Source organism: Trichomycterus rosablanca, chromosome 16 (genome assembly GCF_030014385.1).
Source record: "Trichomycterus rosablanca isolate fTriRos1 chromosome 16, fTriRos1.hap1, whole genome shotgun sequence".
In the NCBI taxonomy this organism is placed as follows: domain Eukaryota; kingdom Metazoa; phylum Chordata; class Actinopteri; order Siluriformes; family Trichomycteridae; genus Trichomycterus; species Trichomycterus rosablanca.
Window position 1 is genome coordinate 11,141,458 of NC_086003.1, and position 25,148 is coordinate 11,166,605.

A 25,148-nucleotide genomic window follows, 5' to 3' on the forward strand; every position below is an offset into this window, starting at 1 on the left:
GATCTATTTTGTTTTAATTATTGTTAATGTTTGTGATATCGTTATTGTTATAAAGTTTGAGTCCCTTAAAAGGATAATTATAGGTGGTGCTGTTACTATTTTTGCACTTCTGCAGCCTTTAATTATAATACAAAAAAAGAAATTTGAGTCTTATTTTAATTGCATTATACAAGAAAAAAAAAATCGAAATCGTAATCGACAATCGGGTCAGCCACTGATTGTGCAAGTTCTCCTACTTAGAAAGATGAGAGAGGTCTGTAATTTTCATCATAGGTACACTTCAACTATGAGAGACAAAATGAGAAAAAAAAATCCAGGAAATCACATTGTAGGATTTTTAAAGAATTTATTTGTAAATTATGGTGGAAAATAAGTATTTGGTCACCCACAAGCAAGCAAGATTTCTGGCTCTCACAGACCTGTAACTTATTCTTTAAGAAGCTCTTCTGTACTCCACTCGTTACCTGTATTAATGGCACCTGTTTGACCTTGTTATCTGTATAAAAGACACCTGTCCACAGCCTCAAACAGTCAACCATGGCCAAGACCAAAGAGCTGTCAAAGGACACCAGGAAGAAAATTGTAGACCTGCACCAGGCTGGGAGGAGTGAATCTACAATAGGCAAGCAGGTTGGTGTGAATAAATCAACTGTGGGAGCAATTGTAAGAAAATGGAAGACATACAAGACCATTGATAATCTCCCTCGATCCCGTGGGGTCAAAATGATCATGAGAACGGTGAGCAAAATATCCCAGAACTAGATGAATGACCTGCAGAGAGCTGGGACCAAAGTAACAAAGGCTACCATCAGTAACACACCACGCAGAGAGGGACTCAAATCCTGCAGTGCCAGGCGTGTCCCCCTGCTTAAGCCAGTACATGTCCAGGCCCGTCTGAAGTTTGCCAGAGAGCTTATGGATGATCCAGAAGAGGATTGGGAGAATATCATGTGGTCAGATGAAACCAAAATGGAACTTTTTGGTAAAAACTCAACTCCTCGTGTTTGGAGGAAGAAGAATGCTAAGTAAACACCATACCTACTGTGAAGCATGGGGGTGGAAACATCATGCTTTGGGGCTGTTTTTCTGCAAAGGGGACAGGACGACTGATCCATGTTAAGGATCATGTCCATTTTGTCTCTCATAGTTGAAGTGTACCTATGATGAAAATTACAGACCTCTCTCATCTTTCTAAGTAGGAGAACTTGCACAATCAGTGGCTGACTAAATACTTTTTGGCCCCACTGTATATATATATATATATATATATATACTGTATATACACATATACACACATACACATACAAACTTATATACAAATCTACTCCTCTGATTTTTTTTATTCTGTGCAAAATATCTTTCAAATCTTCCCAGACATGAAGACTCTAGCAGACCCGAATTTGTTATGCCAAAAGAACAAAAACACACTGATGTATATACTGTAGTTCCAATAAAAAGTTTGCAACCCCTTTGAACACATTCTGCCTGGTACATATCCTTGCACTGTACAGTAACTCTTGAAGTTATTTAGATGTTCAGTAAGCTGAAACACCCATCAACACCCATATCATCTACCAATCATGTACCCACTGCCCGCTAAAATGAGGAAGTAGGACTGCTGTTGGTCTAAATTTTCACTATAGCCAGAAGAATATGTGAAACAACTGCTAACCACACTAGAACTATTTATAATACAATTATTGTTGTTTGCTTTAAACTGCCACAGGGTTTCAATTTGCTCAAGCACGTTGGTTTATTATTTCCCCTTGGTATTTCTTATGCTAACCTGCTTACCATGTTGCCTTTTTTTCTTAATATGAATTACTAGAACTCATGGCTAACATTAAATTCACACATATGTTTAATGAAACAGATGTAAGATAATGAAAGTGTGGAGTTTGTATGTTCTCCCCGTGTCTGCATGGGTTTCCTTCAGGTGCTCCGGTTTCCTCCCACAGTAAAAAGACATGCAAGTGAGGTGAATTGAAAATATTAAATTGTCCATGACTGTGTTCAATATAACCTTGTGTGAACTGATTAACATTGTGTAATGAGTAACTACCGTTCCTGTCATGAATGTAACCAAAAGTGTAAAACATGACATTAAAATCCTAATAAACAAACAAAAGAATATATTTACAAAGGGTATACTTCAAGGAACTAAACAAAGGCAGGGTAACAGGACTAGGCACTATATCTAAAAAACCAAGAAACACTAAACTAAACACAAGAAAACAAAGAAGCATTTGACTAGAAAGTGCTTTGTATGCATATTGAAGCTGCAACTTGACCAGGAACAAAGGGACAAACAGATGTACAGTACATGTAAACTAACTAATTATAAAGACAATGGGAAACAGGTGTATAGAATGACTGAGAGCAAATCACCTACAAAGGGCGTAAACAGGACGGGGGAAACAGAAACTGAAAACACAGAGTGCACACGAATCATTGTCATAGAGAAGGCCACACTGGAGGAAAGACCAGGGTGGATGTTACAGTAGAAGTAAGGGCCTCACTTATGTCCCTTAAAAAAATTATAAACTTAAAAACTTTAAAAATAAAGGTTAAGGTATCTCCTTAGTTCAGCTTTCCTACTGTGATACATGCATCAATAAATGAATAAAAAAGAAAACCCTCTCCCTCTCTCTCTCACCACATTGTGTAGATCTCCTGCAATCACACAGATCAATGCTCATTGAAATTTCATGAGGGCAGATGCAAGCCTCATCATATTTCACAATAATGATCTAGAGGGGAGGATGGTATGAGTTGAGGAAGGTGGATAGAGGAGGAGAAGGAGGTGGAGGAGGAATCAATTGAAGGAAATATCCTTTATTTACAATGTACCGGAATAGAAATTACCTAGTCACTTAAAGACAAGCATAAAAATTATATCACAATACTGTTTAAGTATTTATTCGACAGTACACATCAAACATGTTTTTACCCTAAGAGAATTTAGAGTCATTACAAGTTTTGACAGGGGCTCGGAAGACAATTTAGGTCAACCAATCTATCCCTGACCCTGCATAATATAAGCAGGTGATATATTGCTCATGATGTTCAAGGTCTGTATCTTGTGATGCCATAAGCTGCTACAGCTGTGACATTTATTTACTTTGTTTTTACATTTATGATGTCTTAATACAACTGACAACATAAAATCCGACAGCAGTTATATGTTTTTCTTTGTTTTATTTTAGTACCAAACGCCGCTAAATGTGAGGTGATTGTGAAAAATGCACACATTATCTTTCACAGCCTACAATTTCAATTATTTGCTATATTGTGCCATTTAAATCTGCTTAAAACTAATAAGATCTCAATTTAATAGTTACTTAGTTTGTCTAGTGGAATTTTTTAAGGATTTAAGATCAAACTCTTCTACTGTTTGTACTAGGCCACTTCTAATATTACTGCTGACTGAGCAACAAACTGTTTTTAATGGTCAATTTGGGTCAGTATATCCAGCCAACTTAATTTGGACATGACTGTCTGCAGGAATGATTTTAGCTCCAGAGGGTTAAAACCCCCATAACATCACAGAAGATGATTTAGCTTTACCCTCATTTCCATGGCTCCATGTAGCCTGGCCTAATAATGCAGTAATGAACATGTGGATGTATTGCAATTCCCTCAGCTTGTCATCTCCCTCCTCTAGGTGTGATCTTAGGACAAGGGCTCAGGGGAATTGATCCACTCGCCAGGATAACGTTCAATATCTCTGAAATATTGCTTTATTCTTCCCTTTTTCTTATAAATGAATTATTTTCTTGAAGCCACCACACTTAAGATCAATAGAGAATCATATATTGTCTTTTTTATAAATTTCCCCCCATCTTTCTCTGGTACTGTTAGAATTTGTTATCCTGAAGATGTGGAACTTGTCAAACTAAGATTTTTATGGTAAGACAGGACAGCTGGAATGAAAAAGGTGGTGAGTACTGACATCTACAATAATTAGGGAAAATTATTCTTGTTAGACATTTTTCTGTCATTGGGTGTGCATGCCCCTTAATATCTACTGTTGGCCTGAGTGTTTGATTGCATATTAAACTTTTACTTTGTGTGTTTGTGTGACTTCATACAGACATACATTATTACAAACAGAGATTATGAGGTCATTGTTGTTTAACGACGGGGGCATTTGCAGAATTTAGCAGACGTTTTTATCCAAAGCAACCTACAATTGTATTCGAATACAGTTTGATCACTTAAAGGTTTGCTCAATTTGAGCAGTTTGAGCAATTAAAGGTCAGGGGCCCAACAGTCGTACATTGATGGTGGTGGTGAGGCTTGAACTCACAACCTTCTGATTACTAGTCCAGTACCCTAACCGCTGAGCCATCACTGCCCATGTAATATTAACTGAGCCTACATGAATATTCAGTCTTAGAGTTGGAATTTGGGCTGTTGTCCAATCTGAAATAATCCCTACAAAGACACCCTGAAGTGGAACTGCCCTTAGAGCCACTTGTAGGGTTATTCCAATCAGAGATGAGAGAAAGCGTTCACTTTAGATAATCCGTCAGAACTGTCGTTTCTGAAGGGAACATCTCATTTAGAGTTAGAAGTGAATTTCAAATGGCATTAATTAAATGTTTTCCTCAAAAATAGCAAGAGAAAAATAGAGAGAAACTAAGGGGTTATGATCTGTTTAAAATGCACCACTGTTATAGTTTTACATTTGACAATGCATCTTGATTGTTATTTTAATGTGTTTAAGACAACATACCTTTGCAACTATGGCAACTCTACCAATCTTGACCATTAAGTCCAACTGATTATTTTACAGTGGCAGGTAAAAGATAATTTATTACAATTTGCAAAGTAACAAATTAGATTAAAATTCAGATCTGTAGCACACTTAATTTGTATTATTTTACCTTTACTTTGAAGTCTTCCATTATTTAGAGATCTTGTATTTATTTTTTGTACATGACAAATCATTCACAGTTTGACTAAGATTCTTTATCTCGGCTGAGCGATCCTGCTGGTTACACATCGTGATAGAAAACTGACAGTTCCCAGGTAGCCACTGATTAGCACCTAGCCGTGCCTGGCAGGAGGTGTCCGTGGTTCTGCCTGTATCGATTTAATTAGCTCTGCGGAGCTAGCAATTTTAAAACTGCTGCCCGCAAGGTTTACTAACAGAGACTGATTAACTTTGCCAGCTGTCCACTGGGTACTAGCCATGCCAAAGCCAGCTGCCAGTCACCAAGCACCTGTTTTACCTAGAAATTGAACAAGATCAAGGAGGAGGAAAGAGTTGGAGTCAAGGCTTGTTTAAAATGGCTATGCAGCTGCAGACTGAAAGTTATAAAAGACATTTCACCTGAGCTAAAAGTTCTGAGAAAAAAAGGAAGTATTTCATTTGTAAATTTATTGTGTGGCTATAAAAATCTAAATAAGTAAACTACACACCCACAAAAACTCTTATTAACTCTTATTACCCAGTTTTAACCCCTCTAGCCAAGAAAAGAGAATAACTGTAGTGTTTGATTTAAATCTCTTTCAAGTGTGCAGTATGTTCTTGTTTGGATATTTGAGGTAAACCCCAATGTTTTAAAACTAGCAAATACAAACTTTGCAAACAGAGCATTAGCAAGTTGCTAATGAGCTCTTATGAGTTTGACCCTTGATCTTATGGCATTAATTGGTGGTTTTGGCTTTAGAGGTGTGCCTTAAGCTCAGTGCTTCCACATGTAAGGATTTGCCCCAACTTCCCTATGTTTATACAAGAGCATGTGGGTTTGGCGCAAAGACCAAGCTAATTAAAATAAATTTTACCAGAGGATAAAACGAGTGGATGGAAATCTAAAATGGAAATGTTACTTATTAGAATGCTGTTCAGATTGTTCTGGGATTAATTCCACTTATTTTAATTGGTTCTCGGTGAACTGCTCTATGAGCGTACTTTTGGAAAATGGATGCATCTGAAATAAGTGTTTTTGCATCCAAATGTGTTTGTGCACAATCCGGAAATCTTCACAGATCGTTTCTTTCCTTTTTACTTCAAATGGCTTCAAGATGGAGACTAATAAAGTGCCCACTGTTTGTCTAGCTGAACTGTAAGAGTGTTTACAAGCAGTGCTTATTACTATCTCCCCATCTACAGTAATTATGGAAACAATACCCTCCTGTTGAACTCTTTTTTATTCGGTTTTGTGTTGTTGTGTGTGTGTGTGTGTGTGTGTGTGTGTGCTCTTTCTTTGCATTTCTAAGACACAATATAGGAGCAATGCAGATAAATGATCACAGATGACTGAAATTACGAGCTATATAGACTGCTAATAGCATAAACACATACAGATTTACTTTATTTCCACTTTTCTTTATTGCTGTAATTTGTGGCTGATCTGAGAGCAGACTGGGTGTTTTGGTAGAGGAAACTGGACCCATTTGTTTTATATAAAGCATCATTTTCTCCAGGACAGTTGTTGCTATTTGCACCCATTTTCACCTGCTTCCTCCAAAACAAATGAATTTGGCCCTTACATGCTTTTGAACTGAAGTTGGGCAGAACACACACATTTAGAGGAGGGCAAAAATGGTTAACTTTCTTGTACATAAAAACAAAGAACCAAAAACTGAATAGTGTTACTTTGATCAAAAGATGAATACCCTACCTCCAACCATAAAACAAGATCAATTATGCTCCTCTGGAAACATGACCATTACGGTGTTGTCTGAACATCAGGGCAAACTGTTTTATGTCCGGCACTTAAAAGCTCAATTTATTAATTTATTAATTAATTTATTTAATCAAGCTAGCCATTTTAACACAATATATAATTTATGTTTGTTTCATTACCCACAACATTTCATATACAATGAAAATGTATTGTTTAAGAACAATCACTTTTCTTACACAGGGATAATTAAATGTGTCAGTATTTATAAAGTGTATGCATTTGTAATATTTCTGTACATGACAGCTTACCAGTGTAAATAAATCGGCCTGGTGTGCCTTTGCAGAACTGTTTGGACTTGTAGGAGAGCGTGACCTCCACAACCCCAGGGATGTGTCGAGGCGGCGTCTGTACCCGAATGGCATGAGGCGTAATGAGCTGATAGAACAAAAAGAAAAAGTCTCACTTACTATGTACAAACTCCATTTTTAGAAAAGTTGGGACAATTTGTAAAATGCAATAAAAAGAAGAATCTGTGATTGTCAGTGAACTTAAATCTTTATTTGACAAAAGTAGAAAATGTTTCCAGTGTTTTTACTGATCATCTTTATTGTTGTTTGTAAATGTAAACAAATTGATATGCAAGCATGGGTGACTTGCATATGTGTGAAGGTACCACTGATCCAAAGTGTATATTTCACATGTGTTGCTATCAAGAGAATGCCTTTTCCCAGCAAGTCTATAATTATTTCAGCAAGACAATACCAGGCCCGATTGTATATAAGCTATAATAGCACAGCTTCATAGACAGGGAGTCTGTATGCTTGACTGGCCTGCCTGTAGTCCAGATCATTCTCTCACCAAAAAGGTATGATAAGTGTGATGTAAATAACGAAGAGGAGAATCAGACGACAGTGATCATAGACTGTTGAACAGGTGAATTCTTGTATCAAGCAACAGTGAAGAAAACTGCAACAATTAGTGTCCTCAGTTCCCAAACTATTAAAAAGTCTCATTAAAAAAAGTGATAAAGAACAGTGTGAAACATGCCTCTGTCCCAACTTATTTGTGTTGCAGGCATCAAATTCTAAATGAACTTATATTTACTAAATACAAAGTTGATCAGTGGAGACATTGAAAACATTTTCTTTCTACTTTTATCAGTTAAATAAAGATTAAATAAAGAAGAAACTAATCACAGATTCATATTTTATAGCATTTTACAAAATGTCCCCACTTTTCTGGAAATAGAGTTTGTAGAAATACACATTTAATGAATAAGAACTTAGTTTAACTGTTGAAAGATAGAGTGTAGTATTATCTTCTTTGGTAATGTTTTGTTAAAGCATTAATTATAAGTCTCTAGATTTGAAATTAAGATTGGAATGTCAGTATGTGACCTTTAAAACAAACCCCCAGAAAAAAATAATTCATTGTAAACATTGACTTAGTCATACATACTTCTTCAGTACTAATCAGAGCTATTTATGACCCACTCAACAGCCACTGTGATTAAAATTTCATTAGAAAACAAAAGAATAAATAATGTATTTTGTAAATCCAGCAAGAAGTGATTCAAAAACATACACACACACAAAAATGAATGATGTACAATCTTCTCTCTTTTTTTCCTCTAAGAGGTGTAATCAGATCCATAGCTGATGGGTACAGCTGAAAGGGCTTTGGGTGGGCCTCCTCATTTAGGGGCTATGAGGTTAGAGCAGAAGGTCAAAATGTTATGACGAGCACAGGAACAGCTAAAGGGGGAGGAGGCAATTCAGGGCAGTAAATGTGTCCCAGATGTAGGTTGTCATAACTAGCACTTATACACATAACCCCACTACTCGCGCTTTCTGTTCTGGTAGCATGCATGCTCATTATTCTGCAAGTGAATTCATGTTATCTTGAGCATCTTCAAAATGCTGAATAAATAGTATTGCAGATGCAATGCAGTTAATACTTGAATGAGAAAATATCTGTATAAGGAACACAAAGCTATAAAGGACTCAAATAATTGGCTTATATTGAGACTAATTACTAAAATGCTTGACATGAAATTATGTTTCATTTTATTTTAAATTCTATTTTTCTGGTAGGGGTTGTGGTGGCAACAAGATTAAATAGATAGTCAGACTTTTTTCTTCATAGCCACAAACATTAGTTTCTTCTGGGGTATTTCCAGACATTCCCAGGCTAACTGTGAGATATAATACTTTACTGGGTCCTAGGCTTGCCCTATAGTCTTCCTCCAGTGGGACATGCCTGGAACTACACTAACATGAGCCAGTCATGGGCCATTCCTTACTGTTTAACAAGCTGTTCTCCGTTTTTGGTTATGGGGCTTGTGTACTTCAAGAAATCTCAGGCCATATCACCTGGGGCAACTGTCAGACAAACCACAATTTTTGCAAATGTCTGTGTAATAGTCTAGCTATACAGACATGTTGGAAATGGCAAATAATGTTTGTCCAAAATCAAGAAAGTGGATTATAAAGGTTTTTCAAACAGGTTTACTCACCTCACTCCAGACCAGCATGGTTCCGAAGATGACCTGAAGTCCGTCAAAGAAATTGTCACCAATAATTATTACTGTAGCGCCCCCAGTTGTCCATCCTTCACTTGGGCTGATGGCTTTAACACAAGGTGCTGCTGCTTTCCAATAGTAGTACCAAAAGAAACCATGTGAAAAAGAGAAAATGACAAATACATCATTGTGTGTTAAAAAGCTTATTATTGTGCAGCATTACAAACTTATGGTGCATCATGAAACGTAGCCCAGAACTGTGATTAAATCAAGAAAACAAAGAAAAAATTATTTCTCCTGACAGGATGATCTGATGAAGGCTGGGACAAATAAAACAGTGGCAACCGTAAGATCATCACTTAACAACTACGGACTTCATGGCCAGACTACACAACACACAACCCTCCTGACCTGTCACACTATTCTTCTTATCAGCATGGAGGCTAATAATTTAGGCACTGGCAGTCTTGACCATATGCATGGCATCATGGATTTACAAAAATACCAAGGCAATGTTCTGCTTTCTGTGGTAAAACTGAATGATGATGGTGAATCTGGTCATAAATGGAAACAAGATAGTGATCGCAAGCACATCTCCAAGTCAACCAAAGCATGGTTAAGAAATCAATCCTGGAATATGATGGAATGGCCTTTTCAGTCTTCAAATTTAAATCCCATAGAAAATCTTTGGCGACATTTAAAGAAAGCAGTCACTGCACAAAAGCCATCAAACCTTATTGAGCTGGAAGATTTTGTGTCAGAAGAATGGGTAAAGATTTTACAAGAGAGGTACCAGAAGCATGTTGGCATGTGCTGAGGCTGGGGGTTGAATAATAGTGCACATGGATATTCGACATTAGATTTAAGGGTTAGCTAAAAGTCACATTAACCTTATGGTGAAGATTCTTTGTATCATTATTACTGTTTATCATTATTATTTTTTGCATCATTAATACTGATTATCACATTAGCCAAATTGCTGATCAAGTAAAACAATCCAAGCTCTTCTTCCAAGTTGAATTTTGCACATGGGTTTTCAATGATGTTAATTGCACTGTGGTTCAGTAAAAGAACATCTATAGCTCCCAAGTGGTGCAACAGAAAGGCATTTTTCATATGATCTGGAGGACACTAGTTCATGCTCCAATAATGCCATTAATTAATAACCTTTGATACATTGTGTTCTGATTGTTGAAACCTATCAACAGCTCTACTGAAAGGTAATGGTAAATGTTCCTGGAGAATGCAGTATGTGTGCTTTAACTTTTGTTACCCTCAAGGTTAGAGGTGAGGGCCTAATGTGGTTTGTTTCATCAGGTTGAGGGGATCATGGGAGGTCGTATGACACCTCTGCATCTCTGTTTTCGAAAGCCAGAGCAGAAAACAAAACATGCACAAAAGTCACTGGAAAAGCTCACACAGCTGGATTTAACTAGGGGTCCCACACCACATGGCCTGGAAAGATTGCTGGTGGTTCACAGCTCTTACAGTGCATATCAGGCATAAAAACAAATGATCACCCAGTAAACATGTTTATGTTAGGGATTTTATCTTAGAAAAACAGTGGGGAAATAGTAAATTACTGTATAATGCTACAGCATTGCTATAGATTAATATAAACTAGTTCAACCCGAGTCCACAGATAAATAAATCTATAAAACATTCTATAAGACACCTGATGAAGTTATTTTATTTCTGATATTTAAGACAAAAGATCTACAGCAGGTAACAGTGCACTCTCATTTACATTAGGTCTCCTGGACAAGAGCTTACTAGAGCTTAACCTGTTTTTGATTAGTGTCTAAAACAAGATTTACTGTAATTACAGGTCTAATAAGCATAAAACAGACAGTATTGTAGTAAGTTAACTGCGGACCTCACACTGCACATGTCAAGTGATTTTGTCACAGGGTGCTGGTGTACATTTTTGTTGCTCTCTGTGGTGGTTCTAAATTGTTGTCATGGAGTATAGGGAACGGCATGGAGAAAGGTCAGTTCACTTATTACATCTGTCCTCCTTCCATAGAGAGGGAGAGTTCTGCACTAGCAGGGGGCAATGAAAGCAATTTATCTGCTTAGCCTGCTAAAGTTGACCTCTGTGTTTAGTTTCCTAATAGTGGCCTTTACTGTAATAAACTGCAGAAAGAAAGAGAAAGACCGCCACTGTGCCATTTCTGATCATGCAGGCAGATACAAGGAAATTCCAAAACTTGGGAAAAGCAAGTACCAGATGATGGTAGGTTTTGGCACAGTCTTTTTTCTTGAGTTCCTTTAATTTTTCTTCAAAATTTAGTTTGCTAAGCAATTGCAGGCATATGAATAAAAATAAACAAGTGAGTCATTTGGAATTGGCTAAATTACTTGTTGCTGGTCCTATATAGTGAATTACTTTATATAAATGCTCTTATATAGTATTTTTATTTCATTATTTACCCTATTTCATTTACCCTGTGCTGGAACTGCTGTAACACTCAAAGTCCCTCCAGGGGGATCAATAAAAAAATCTTATCCTACATCAATAAATAAATATAAAATGTAATAAAAATGATAACAACTTAAGCTATTTATTAGATAATTTATTATGCCATTATTTAACATGTTTGTTTAATTTTCACTAACTGCTTCATTCTCCACGGTGGCTCGGTGGGTAGCACCGCCTCACAGAAAGAAGGTCCTGGGTTTGATCCCCAGGCGGGGTGGTTCAGGTCCTTTCTGTGCGGGAGTTTGCATGTTGTCCCCGTGTCTGCGTGGGTTTCCTCCGGGAGCTCCGGTTTCCTCCCACAGTCCAAAAACATGCAGTCAGGTTAATTGGAGACACTGGATTGCCCTGTAGGTGAATGGGTGTGTGTATGTGTGTGTGTCTGCTCTGCAATGGACTGGCGCCCATGTCCAGGGTGTTACTGTGTTTCTTGTGGCCATTGAAAAGCTGGACTCAAGTCTCTAAAACTAAAACATGCTGCTTTGTGACATCTACTATGTACCAGCTGCACAAGCCAGACAATTTAAAAGTCTATTTTATCTATTAACTGTTTTGTTTTTAATTTCAAAAACAGCCTCTTTGTTGTAATTTTTAACAGATTATCATTTTATACACAACTGATAATCTGCTTTATTTGCATGTCAGAAAGTGGAAAACACACACACACACACACACACACCGAACACACACACACACCGAACACACAATGCAGTTTAGGGAGGTGAGGAAGTACAGAAGACGAGGTGCAGCGTGTGCCGCTAATCTTGGCATAAGTGCGCAGTTTGGCGGAGGCTGAACTGGTGGCTGGATTAAGCAGATGGGGAAGCATGAATCCATCTGATAGGATTAAACTTTCTGTGGCTCGCTTTGCACCATCTGCTCACCATGCTGCTCCCAGTGACACACACACACACAGTATGCAAACACATTTACAATTACATTAATATTAACTAAATCACATTAATTACATTACACTTCTAGCAAAACATTGACAAGTAATAAACTGTCTAATGTAGTCAATATTGGGGAGAAGTGCATGCTAAACCAGACCTTAAGGTGATTTACATAGATAGGTTTCAACCACAGTAAAAGCTTGGAGAAATAAGATTTTGATTTAAAAGTAAATAGATTTTTAAGACATCCATTACTAGAGTGTAAATTATACGTAATTCACCATGGTGGAGGTGGCAGTAATTATTTATTTATTTATTAGGATTTTAAAGGCATCTTTACAGTTTGGTTACATTTCATCTATGACAGGAGAGGCACTTACAAATTACACATGATTCATCATTTCAAGATCAATGTTAAACACCATCATAGGCATGGACTTTGGAGTGTGGAAGGAAAATAAAGTGGAGCCGAGTAGTGGAGAACACAAGGATGCATTTTAATTAACCGTACTTCATTCTTACTTTCTCAGCATCATTGGTTTCAAGACTTACGGGGGTCAAAGCTTAGAGAAATGTATGAAGTGTGACGTTAAAGCCATCTCTTAAACACACACACAAACACACAATAATATGTACAAAAATTCACTGTATGTGAAGTGGGAAGGATAGCATTGAGAGCGTTGTGTGTGTGCTGTGCGTGTGTGTGTGGTGTGTGTGTGTGTGTGTAATCTCATTGTCAGTGGCAAAGGCTCACTGCCTATTTGATAATTTGAACAGCTATGTTCTTATTTGAATGAAAATTGTATTCATGAAAAATTTCAATCAGGATTTAGACCCAATCATAGTACCGAAACCGCATTAATTAGAGTAGTTAACGAGTTGTTAATGTCTTCTGATAATGGATGTGTCTCTTTTCTTGTTCTATTAGATCTTAGCGCAGCGTTTGATACGGTCGATCATAACATTTTACTGGAGAGGCTAGAAAATACAGTAGGTGTTAAAGGACTCGCACTCTCTTGGTTTCAATCATATTTGACTGACCGCTCTCAATTCGTTTATGTAAATAATAAATGCTCAGAAACTACAAAAGTAAAGTGTGGTGTTCCACAGGGGTCGGTACTTGGACCGCTATTATTTACACTCTATATGCTTCCACTAGGTGAAATTATTCATAAACATGGCATAAACTTTCACTGCTATGCAGATGACACACAGCTGTATATATCAGCCAAACCAAATGATACTGACACAATCAGTAAGATAGAAGATTGTGTAAACGACATAAAAAACTGGATGTCGTGTAATTTTCTTTTACTTAATTCAGATAAAACTGAGGTTTTACTTGTTGGCTCTAAAGCTGCAAGAGACAAGTTGTCTAACCTGGTGCTAAACTTAAACACGTTCTCTGTTACTCCCAGCCCAGATGTAAAAAACTTAGGCGTCACACTAGATTCAGATCTTTCCTTTGATACACACATTAATAATATTACTAGAGTTGCTTTCTATCATTTGCGTAATATCTCTAAAATAAGAAATATACTATCTGTTAATGACGCCGAAAAACTGATCCATGCGTTTATAACTTCTCGGTTAGATTATTGTAATGCTCTTCTAACTGGATGCTCTGGTAGATCCTTAAACAAACTCCAGTTAGTTCAAAATGCAGCAGCTCGAGTGCTAACTAGAACTAAAAAATTTGACCATATTACTCCTGTTCTATCATCTCTACACTGGCTGCCAGTTAAATTTCGCATTGATTACAAAATACTTTTACTAACCTATAAAGCGCTACATGGTCTGGCTCCACAGTATCTGAGTGAGCTTATTAATTACTACAACCCAGCACGTCCACTTCGTTCACAAGATGCAGGGTTACTTATAGTTCCTAAAATTAAAAAGACCAAAGCTGGTGGAAGAGCATTTTCTTACAAAGCTCCACAACTTTGGAATAATCTTCCTGCCTCTGTTCGGTATTCGGACACAGTCTCAATGTTTAAGTCTAAACTGAAAACATATTTATTTTCTCAGGCCTTTGATTAATATAGACAAAGGCGCAGAGCTTGGGGGTTCTTGGTCATAGAAACTTGTGGTGATCAGGGATGTTGGGTCGCTGTCGTTCTGCCTCTCTTGTCCAATCACTCTGGTTTGGGTAGGAGAGGTGGGCGCTGATGTCCTGTGAAAGCCTTCATGACCTTGTTACCTGCTCGCTCTCCCTTTTAGTTATGCTGTAATAATTAGGGCTGCCGGAGTCTAAAACTCTCTGTAAAACTGTTTGTCAACTAGCATTGTACATTATTAACTACATTCTCTGTTGTTTTACCCCGAGGGCATTCTGATGGAAACCTGTTTACCCGCCGAGGTTAAGGATTAAAGTCGAGACTGCCGGGACAACGATGCTGCTCCTGTCAGATGTGACGGGTCTGGAGTAATTGCAACGACAAGAAATCACTACAGACTTTATTGAAGACTAGAGCGGATAACAACTCTATTATTATTTAATTGTTTATTTATCTATTTATTACCACTGTATGCCTTTTAGATCATTCAATTCTGTGTTTGTATGATTTGTGTAAATCGTGTATTTATTTAAAGTATCCTCCAGACCACCCAAGAAGGATGGGCCCTGTTGAGTCTGGTTCCTCTCAAGGTTTCTTCCTGTAATTTTCAGGGAGTTTTTCCTTGCCACAGTCGCCCTCGGCTTGCTCAACAGGGGTTTTTGTATCTGTTGGTCCTGGATTTTGTAAAGTTGCTTTGAGACAATGTATATTGTAAAAAGCGCTATATAAATAAAGTTGACTTGACTTGATAATGAGATAATAAAGAGTGTGTGTACTTGATCTGATAGGGGTCCCCATTGGCCACAAGCCATCAACTCACTACTTCTCTCTCTCTCTACCTCTCCCTCTCTCTCTCTTTAAATGTAATAATATCTGGTAGGCATCACATTATAAATAAAGCAAAGATTACTGTACAAGTGCATTGAAATGTGCAAAATGCATGCTTGGTTAACATTGTTTTACCTGCAACGTTACCTGCATGCAAAGTGATGAACTGGTGTTTGTGTTATGATAACAAACAGTAATTTTAACACCAGTCTGTAATGTACTGCAAAAAAAGCAGCTTACCATGTTCCAGATATGACGGCGTTCCCTCTGAGGGGTCCAGTCTCCGTGCCCTCCTTCCATGTTTTGAGTTGTTGTGCACAAACATGTTGTCTGACACAGCAAGAACGTGGCCCTCCACACTCACTGTGGTCGATACTACCACCTAAAAACGTTAAGAAAACATTAAGAAAATATTTTAAGATTTCCTTTTTTAATGTTTCTTACAGTATAAACATTCAAAGCTCGTTCAACACTCAAGACCAAAGTAAATACCAGGAGAGCTTTCCATAATTCACAAATTAATTTTGTTTTTCACGGATGTACAAAATCCTGGTACACAGGATCCACACACAGCACATCACACACACAATGGATTTTGTGAAATGTAACCAATTTCAAAAGTTGGGACAAGTAAAATGCACATTAAACAGTCATTTGCAAACTTTTTTTGTAAAACTGACAATATACAATTTTATTACATGTAATATAAGAAAGTAATTGAATTAAATTATTTAACCATCAACTTTATTGTTCTTTGCAAATATACATTAATTCCTAATCTGATGCGTCATATTTGCAACATATTTGTAAACATTTGGGACAGAGGCATTGTTAGTTTAGAGAATAATCAAAAGCACTGGTTTTTGGAACTTCCCTCAGCTTAACAGGTTATTAGGTAACAGATGATGCTGTCATGATTGCATCAGTGTTAATTTCGTTGACGAATGATTTTCGTCATAGTTTTCGTCAACGAACCTTTTTTTCATGACGAAAACGAGACGATGACTAAATAAAAACTACAAAAAAAGATAAAAACTATGACGAAATGAATCGACACTTTCGTCAACGAATAAAAACGAGACGAAAATGTTTGGCAGGGACGACATCCAATCAGAACTGATTTAGTTTTGTGGAAGGTAGGGACAAGTTAGAAAGAGATCCAATCAGAACTACTTTAGCGTATGTGGAGGGGCGGGACAAGACGATTAGCCATCCAATCAGTACTAATCTTTTGCAGTACCGCGTTAAGCGCACACTCGCACAAGTTTGATCTAAACCCGGGAAGAACAGACTAGCCTGTGAACTGTCTTTACTCATGGAACTAGGTTAACTCCACAATGTCAACAGGGAGAAAGAGGAGAGCCGATATATGGACACATTTCTCATTTGACGTCGTGAAAAACAAGACGATGTGTAAACCATGTGGGGCGATCTCGGGTAAAAACACAACAAATCTGAAACATCTGGCACTGCTGGCAGTATAATGGCAACATAATGTCACTGCTGCTTAAACATGACGTTAAAATCCTAATAAACAAACAAATATGTATTTTAGTCGACTGAATTGACTGCAGATTTAGTCGACTATATTCTTATGATAATTAGTCGACTAAAACTAGACTAAAACTAAAACAATTCAGATGACTAAATTATGACTAAAACTAAATTACATTTTAGTCAAAAGACTATGACTAAAACTAAATCAAAATTTGCTGTCAAAATTAACACTGGATTGCATATAAAAGAAACATTAACCAAAGGCTCAAGTGTTTACAAACAAGGATGTTTCCAAGCTAGTATTCCGACAGTTTATATTAAATGTTTCTCAACACATCATTGCAAGGTATTTAGTGATTTCACCATCTACAGTCTATAACATTATTAAACGATTTAAAGAATAGGGACATACAATTTTGCATGCAAGGCAAAGCTGACAACATCCATCATCACTGGAGTAGACTAACTACTAACTAGACTAGTAGATTGTACATTTGTCTTGGACAAAATCTATTTAATCAACTTTTTCTCCATATTTTAAAAAAATGACAAATAATTTAAGAATTATTTGGCAAATATTATCTGGGCTTTCCAGAAGGACTGGTACTTTAGAGTTTTGTTATTCTAAAAAGTTCAGGAGTGTCTTCTTGATGCTTGCCTAGTAGGGAGGCTGGATGTGGACTTCTGCAAAGCTGGCATAAAATCTTTTTTAAAAGAAGTGCCATACAAACGATGATTTCAAAGGAACTGAATTAAGGGAGCTGAACTGTGAGTGCCATACAGCAACAGGGTCCTGTGGGCCTGGGTTTGATTCTCACCTTTGGGGCATATTTTGTGTTTGCTTGTATGTATGTTTTAAATAGTCTGGTTTTCCTGAAACGTGTCAGTAGGTAGATTTTCTGCTCTAAATTGCCTCTATGTGTAAATGAATAGGGGAGAGTGTAATGCATGCGATGGAAAGGCCTTCTGTCCGAGGTGTATTCCTGCCTTATGCCCAGTGTTTTTAATCCTAAACAGGATTAAGTACATAAATTAATAATCCACTATAACGTACATATGTTAAGATGTATATGCATTTTAGAAGTAAGTGAAAAAGCTTTTAATGCCATTTAATTGTTAATAAGTTATGCTGAATGTTTATTTATGCTAGGCCTTGTGACACTCAAGTAGAATAAAGCTTTTTACTTGAAGTGCTGTGATTGCACCACTTCAAGTCTTTAATCCCCTCTTCTCAGCACTAGCACACACACACACACACACACACACACACACGTCTTTATCAAAGTCCTCCAGCCTCTCTTCATTCTTTGTCCGTCCGACCCAGAATCTCCTGCTATAAGGACTGATTGCTGATATGCACTGGCATAGATTAATTCAATTAAAACATGGGTGGCACTCAAGTGCCCTGAGACAACAGCAGAGAGGTAATGGTTTGGGCTTGGCATTGTGATTGGCATTAATGGGCAAGGCTTAAACCGAGGCAGTCCTCTGGTGGCCTGGTGGAGAGCCTCTCATTTTAATTGCAGTTGATCTTTGAAAGGAGGCCTCTTGAAAAAAAAAAAAAAAAAGCTGGTGGTGAGTGGGAAGTCTCCAAGGGACTGTTTTTCTCTCTTATTCACATTTTCTGCACTGGGTATAAATGTCTGTCACAATTAATTTATCATAAAATGCATTTAATTCAGCAACTGATTCTGTAGAAGATAGATCTGGCCAGGTCTTGCTAAAGTAACCATGGACTTCCTGGGAAATTTAAAAAAAATTCCAATATACGTTTCTGTCAATGGTACACATGCAAATGCACCCATATTATATGACAGATAATGGATTTTGCATCTTTTGTTGATAAAAGTCTAGATGGTCCTTTTAGTCTTAGGTGAACAGAACTTAACATCTGCTTTACCCAAAAACAAACTGAACTGTGGACTCAGTTTTTTAGTCCATCTGACATGAGCTTGAGCCCATACAACTCAGCAGCAGCAGCAATTCCACATAAAGTTTATGTCTGGCTTTTTCTTTGTGTAATAAAGTTTCAGGTTGCATTTTGTGATGCAGACTGTGTTAAGTGACAACAGTACCAAAGTACTCACGAGCTCATGTGGCTGTAATTATCACTGCAGCCTGACAGTTTCACATGCAATGCTGTCACAGGGCTCGTAGATCCCCCCCAGTCATCAGTGGTTTCTGGCCTTGCCATACAAGGACAATTTTTTTGTACAATATTATGTAGTGTGTGCATAATGTTGTTTTTTAAACTGATTGACAATTCTCTTATGAAGAACAGCACAAAGTGATGAGCCACTACCCATCTTTGCTAATGTTGCAGGCATTAATTCAAAAACATTAAAAAAGTTAGATAGCAAGTGTGAAAAATATTAGTGTTTGTATCATTTGTATACTACAGATGAATCACCATGCGTTTTTACCTGAAAGCGGCGCATGTCTCGCGGGTTGCCAGCATTCTTTAAGCAGTTCTGGTTGCATTTTAGGAAGAACTTTAGGAAGAATCTGAGGGGGAAATAAAAGAAAAGAAATAGTTAGAACACCCAAAAGTCAAAGCTTTTTTAGCAATGCCATCCAATACACTAAAAGTGTAGACACCCAACATCTCCCAAATGATCCATCTGTTTACACAAGAAATACATTTCAGTTTTTAGATTTTACTTTTAAATGTTCCTCCTTGTTTAAGTTCAGGATGCTGTGTTTTTATCAAGTTTGTGTTTGTGTGTGTAAGAGAGAGAGAGATAGAGAGAGAGAGACAGACAGACAGACAGACAGACAGACAGACAGACAGACAGACAGACAGACAGAGGGATGGATAACTACATTTATACCAAAAAAAAATTTCTCACACCCTCTTGTAAGTCAAACAACAAAAACATGCCTGGCCGATAGCTCAGTCACAGATGGACATTAAAGTCGTACCAGCAAAATACCAGCTGCTCTGACTAGCAAAAGCATAAGCAGCCACACAATCTGGGTATATGTGCATTTTTATAGTATAGTTTTTGCCAACTAAAAAGCTAGGACAGTCTCACTGCTCATCCCTTATTTTCCAAGTTCTCCTGCTATAGCACTACCACTGATATGCGGGTTTGAACCATCAGACATGATTGCACAGACTACATAAACGACTGTCTGTGTCTGAGGGGGGACTGGCCGAAGCCCAACGGTGGATTGACTTCTTTTCCAGGGCAATCCTGCATTTCACCCAGTGTGTCCCAGCAAAACCAGACCCACCATGACTCTGACCAAGATATTGCGATTGAAAAAAATGAATATTAAGTTTTAGTTTCTGCACTGCAAATACAGAAACCAAAGTCAAGGGCAAGTTAAAGGCTAACAGTGCTGAACTAGTAATCAAAAGTCTCTGGCTCAAGCCAGGTTGTCACTGTTGGGCCCTTGAGTAAGGCACTTAGGCCGTATACTGTCACAGTACTGTAAGTCACTTTGGATAAAAGCGTCTGCCAAATGCAGAAAATGTAAGTCAAAACTATTATTTACTAGATAAATAGGAAAAGGAGGATAAAATTTTTTTTTATTTTTTCTTTACCATTTTCATATTTACAATCGAAGAGTCAAAAGAGTCAATATCAGAAATTTGTGGTTGTGTAAGACTACTTAATTGAAATTAGTACAGGGAAAATTACAAACAAATATATACACACCCACGCACACACATACACATACAAAAGGACATGAATGCAAACAGTAGAATTAATAAATTCTTAATCTCAGGCCTGTTTAATACCTACCCTTCCTTATGTCTACGACTCAAGTGTCAGATTCAGTGGCACAGTGATTATAGTTACTGAAGGACTATCGGCAGGAAGGACAGAAATGTTAAACAAGAAAATGCCTCGCACAACACACACACCTACTGCTTTCATAATTACCAGGACACCTCTGACATGCCTTGTGTTAAGGGCACACTAATTACAAAGGTCAATAATTACAGTGACAGATCTAGAGGGATCCAAGTGGCCTTACACATGCTCGTGTTGACCTTTCAATAGCACTAGGGATTCTGGTCAAAACATGATGGCCTTTTAAGATGGACTTACAACAACAACAAGATGACACAATTAAAAAAGGGAAAAGGAATGAAAAAATGATTGCTGTGCCCAGATAATTCTTTGCATCACAGATGACTACTTGCCCACTCTCCAGCTGTTTCATTTCATTTTTATGTTTTACCATGGTTTTATTCTGGATAGAGCTGTGGTGTGTCCAATGCAGTAACACACCCCGCCCTGGACGCCGATCCAACACAGTCCTTTAGTGGCCAGTAGCACATAATGTGTGTTTTTTCTAAAATGGAGGTTGTGTTCCAAACTACATACTACCAAACTAAAAATAAAGTGAACAAAGTAACAACACACTGCAGTTCCCATTGTAATGCATTGTCACATTGATTTATGACTGATGTCACTTAATGCCCTGTCAGACTGTAATGATTTACATGATCTGTAAATATTTCCGATTTTAAGTACATGGGTGTATGGTACAGCATGTGAAATGTGGTCTAGGTATTGCTTTCAAACAAAAGCGTCACTAAACAGTTTAAACAGGGTGAGAGGTATAAGGTGTCTTGTAAAGTGGTAAGGTGCTCGGTGGGAGGCAGTAATGTGGGACACAGTGACCTTAGACCTCTGTGTCTAGAGGCCACATCTGGCCATCAGTCAACAACACACAGAACTAAAATCACACAACCAGGTTCTCACACACATACACATTTAAATGTAAGTATGAGCAATTCTAAATCAGTAACAATCACAACAGATATTTACTTTGATTTTTTTGGGGGAAGAAGTCAACATCAGGTGACTAGACAAATTTGGGTCATGTGACTTAAAAAAGTAAAAACATAAATATTGATTAAGACCCATGTTATAGCAGGGAAAATGCTTTAAAATCAGGTAAATAATCTCATGAGAAATATTAAAAACAGCAAAGCAATTATTACACATTTAATAAAATGACTATTTGCATGGATAGAAAATGCCATTATTTATGGGTTTATTCAAGTAATATTAGTGATATTAGTAATATTTCAGTTATACTGAAAATGAATACATGTTTATTTTTATATTTTGCTAATACAATTTACATCAATTGATAACTAGTATCGTCCAAGTAAAACGTATAACTTAACAGAACAAGCCATCAGCACTGCCTGGAAATAAAAATAATCAATAGGTCTCTACTGTGACCCTGAGAAGCATGAACCAATGGTATCATTTTAAGTGTAGCATACTTATCAAATATCTATGTTAACAATGTTTAGATAAAAAGCAAATAAGTGGACGAGTGGGCTGATGTTGCTGATTAAGGAAATGTTGGTGTTACACCTGCCTACTGAGTAAATTAACCACCTAGCATGTGCAAAAAATACTAATAACGGCCGAAAAATCTGCTTGTCGCTGGCAACAGAACAACTGATTTGTCGGCCTCTGTGCTTAATAATTATCAGTTCCTGCATTTTTTTTGACGGTTTTGTTTTCTATTGGCGTGTGCTTTTAATGTTAGCAAATTCTCTAGATTTAGGATACATTGAGTATAATTTAAAGAGCTCAGAACAGCTAAATGCTACTGAATGCAATTGTAGTTGACTGAATTGTTCATGAACATGTACAAACCCAGTTTCCAGAACAGGACATTTTGTAAAATGCAATAAAAAAAGGATCTGTGGTTTCTTAACTTTTTAAAATCTTTATTTAACTGATAAAATTAGAAAGAAAAGATTTCCATTGTTTTTACTGATCAGCTGTATAGTGGTTTGTAAATATGAACAAATTCAGAATTTGATGTCTGCCTACATTCAAAAACGTTGGGACAAATTAGAACTGTTTTTATTAGAACATCTTTACTGTTAATGAAACCTTGTAATGGTTTGGAAAGTGTTTTAGTTTTGCAAGTGGAATTTTTCTCCATTCTTGTTTCATAAGAGACCTCAGCAGCTTAACAGTCCGTTGTTGCGGTTGTCTGGCTTTCCACTTCATAATGTACTTTTCACTCCCATTTTGCCTCTTTCCTAACTTTTTTAATGTGTTGCAGGGATCTACTTCTAAATGTGTTTATATTTGCAAACTACAATAAAATTGAGCCAAAAAAAAATTTTTCTTTCTACTTTTGACATTTAAATAATAATTTAAGATAAATAACAAATCACAGACTTTTTCTATATATTGCATTTTACTAAATGGCCTAACTTTTTTGGAAAAACGCTTTGTATTATATCCTCCAAAAACCAAAATATTTATTCAAATGCTGAAGCTTTTAAACTTTTTGCCCACAGTTTTAATTCATGACAATATTTTAACTCTCCAACATCTGTCTTAACTTGAGAAAATGGTTGCAATACATATTCCAGAAATTCAGAGTGGAAGTAAATAACACATTTTTAGGAGGTAATCTAATTTGGTTGCTAAATGCAAACAGAAGCCATTAATGCTATAGTCTCGCATGGTGCTAGCCCCAGCACCATAAACGAGTGCGAGTGAAGTACAGTGGCATAAATTATTCAAGGGCTGAGATGGCAATTATGGCCAGGAGCACAACCAACATTAATATTTTATGAGGGCTAACGCATTCCTCCAAGTGAACCAGAAAGAGGGAAGAGAGACAGACAGCATGAGAAAGAGAGGGGGTCTCAATACTCCCTTTTTATAGTCGTTCTCAGATTGATCTTTTCTTACTCTTTCTCCTCTGCTATCCCACTATTCTCAGCAATCTTAGCTCTCTTTTACTGGGCCGTTTACTGCAAGTTGGTGGAAGGGGCCAACTATTAGAAACATTGCTGTAGGCTGTAAACATGGACATAAAAACAGTTGTAAATAAACAGATATTTGTTTGTGTTATTTGGTTGTTATAACAGATTTTGATTTTGTACTTTTTTGCAATGCAATCATATGTAACATTTTTAACTGTATTTAATAGTATGATGTGCTTAACAGATTAAACATGTGACTGCAATGTATTATTGATAATTACTATTTATTATTATTAAACCTATTAAAATACCAAGGTTTGGATTTACTCCAACAATAACAATTATGAAGTCACATGGAGGCAATGTTTCTCTGGGTAATGCATAAAAATAGTTGGTTGGAGCGAGTGAATGTGTACTAACACTGGGGAGTATAATTTTACATAAGCACCACTTCATATGCAGCACTGGTAATTGATCGTCCCAGTGTAGCAGCACAGACCTGTCAATCAAAACACAGAGACCCTGGAGATATGGAAATCAAGGCAAAACACATTCACCTGAATTATATTTATTATCATAATTAGATTTATGAGGTCAGAGTTGCAGAGGGAAATACTACCAGGGGCAATCATACTTGTACACAGCTCAACTCTAGTTACAATGCTTCTGATTTTGGGGTAGAACACATAGTTGCACATAGCAAGAAAAACCTTTAAAATCATACCATTTTCTAAATTATTTCATTTCTACCTACAGTGGCATCCAAAACTTCCATGGTGATTCTATTACCATGAAATGTATTCATCATTAACTACATTCAATTCAACTAACCGATTTATCTCGGTCACAGTTGGAGTCCACTAAAAAGAAATAAACCCTAGACCAATGAATCGCTGGGCACGACACAATTCCACAATTACTCGCTAACACCTAGTGACAATTTTAATTAGCCAATCCACCTTCTGTTTGGTGGATGAAAACAAAGAGTAACTGAGGGAAATCCATACAGACATAAAAACAAACAGACAAGAATCAAAACTAAAGCCATGTTGCTGTGAGCCACCCACCACCAATTGAGTACTACCAAAAAGTTTTGATTATTTAAGGTTCTCAAACAATATTACATAAAAAAAAATTTTTATGGAAACAGTAAACAAGGCTTATTATATACAACACAAAATAAACTTAAACAGATTCAGCTTAAAATAATAGTTCTTCTTAACATGATAACATGATAACATGATGCTATTGAGTTTTCAGTTTAACTAAGTAAAGTCATTGAGTAAATTCAATAACAACATGGTTCTAAAAAGCACTGTTAACCGCAAGGTAAGCCCCTAAAAAATAATGACCCCATCTTTGCATTTTTTATAGCATAGGTGTCACACTGAAAGATTTTAGGTCATATATTAAGAGTGTCATTTTCAGTCAGAAAACTACAAAAACACACAATTATCTTTGAACTGATAGTTTGAAAAGACACACCTGCACAAATCACACTAAATTAGGACAAAAAAAACAACCAT

At 36.9% G+C, this 25,148-nt stretch overlaps 1 protein-coding gene across 1 annotated transcript in view; it reads right to left on the reverse strand.

The window, feature by feature from the left end:
* ebf1b (EBF transcription factor 1b) overlaps positions 1 to 25,148 on the reverse strand; it is a 123,553-nt gene that overhangs the window by 20,977 nt on the left and 77,428 nt on the right. Inside the window, exons 7-10 of the mRNA XM_063010988.1 lie at positions 19,337 to 19,418; positions 15,657 to 15,798; positions 9,154 to 9,284; positions 6,947 to 7,073 (exon numbers count right to left, since the gene is read on the reverse strand). Of these exons, the coding sequence (XP_062867058.1) occupies positions 6,947 to 7,073; positions 9,154 to 9,284; positions 15,657 to 15,798; positions 19,337 to 19,418 (482 nt within the window). The remainder of the gene's footprint in view (positions 1 to 6,946; positions 7,074 to 9,153; positions 9,285 to 15,656; positions 15,799 to 19,336; positions 19,419 to 25,148) is intronic.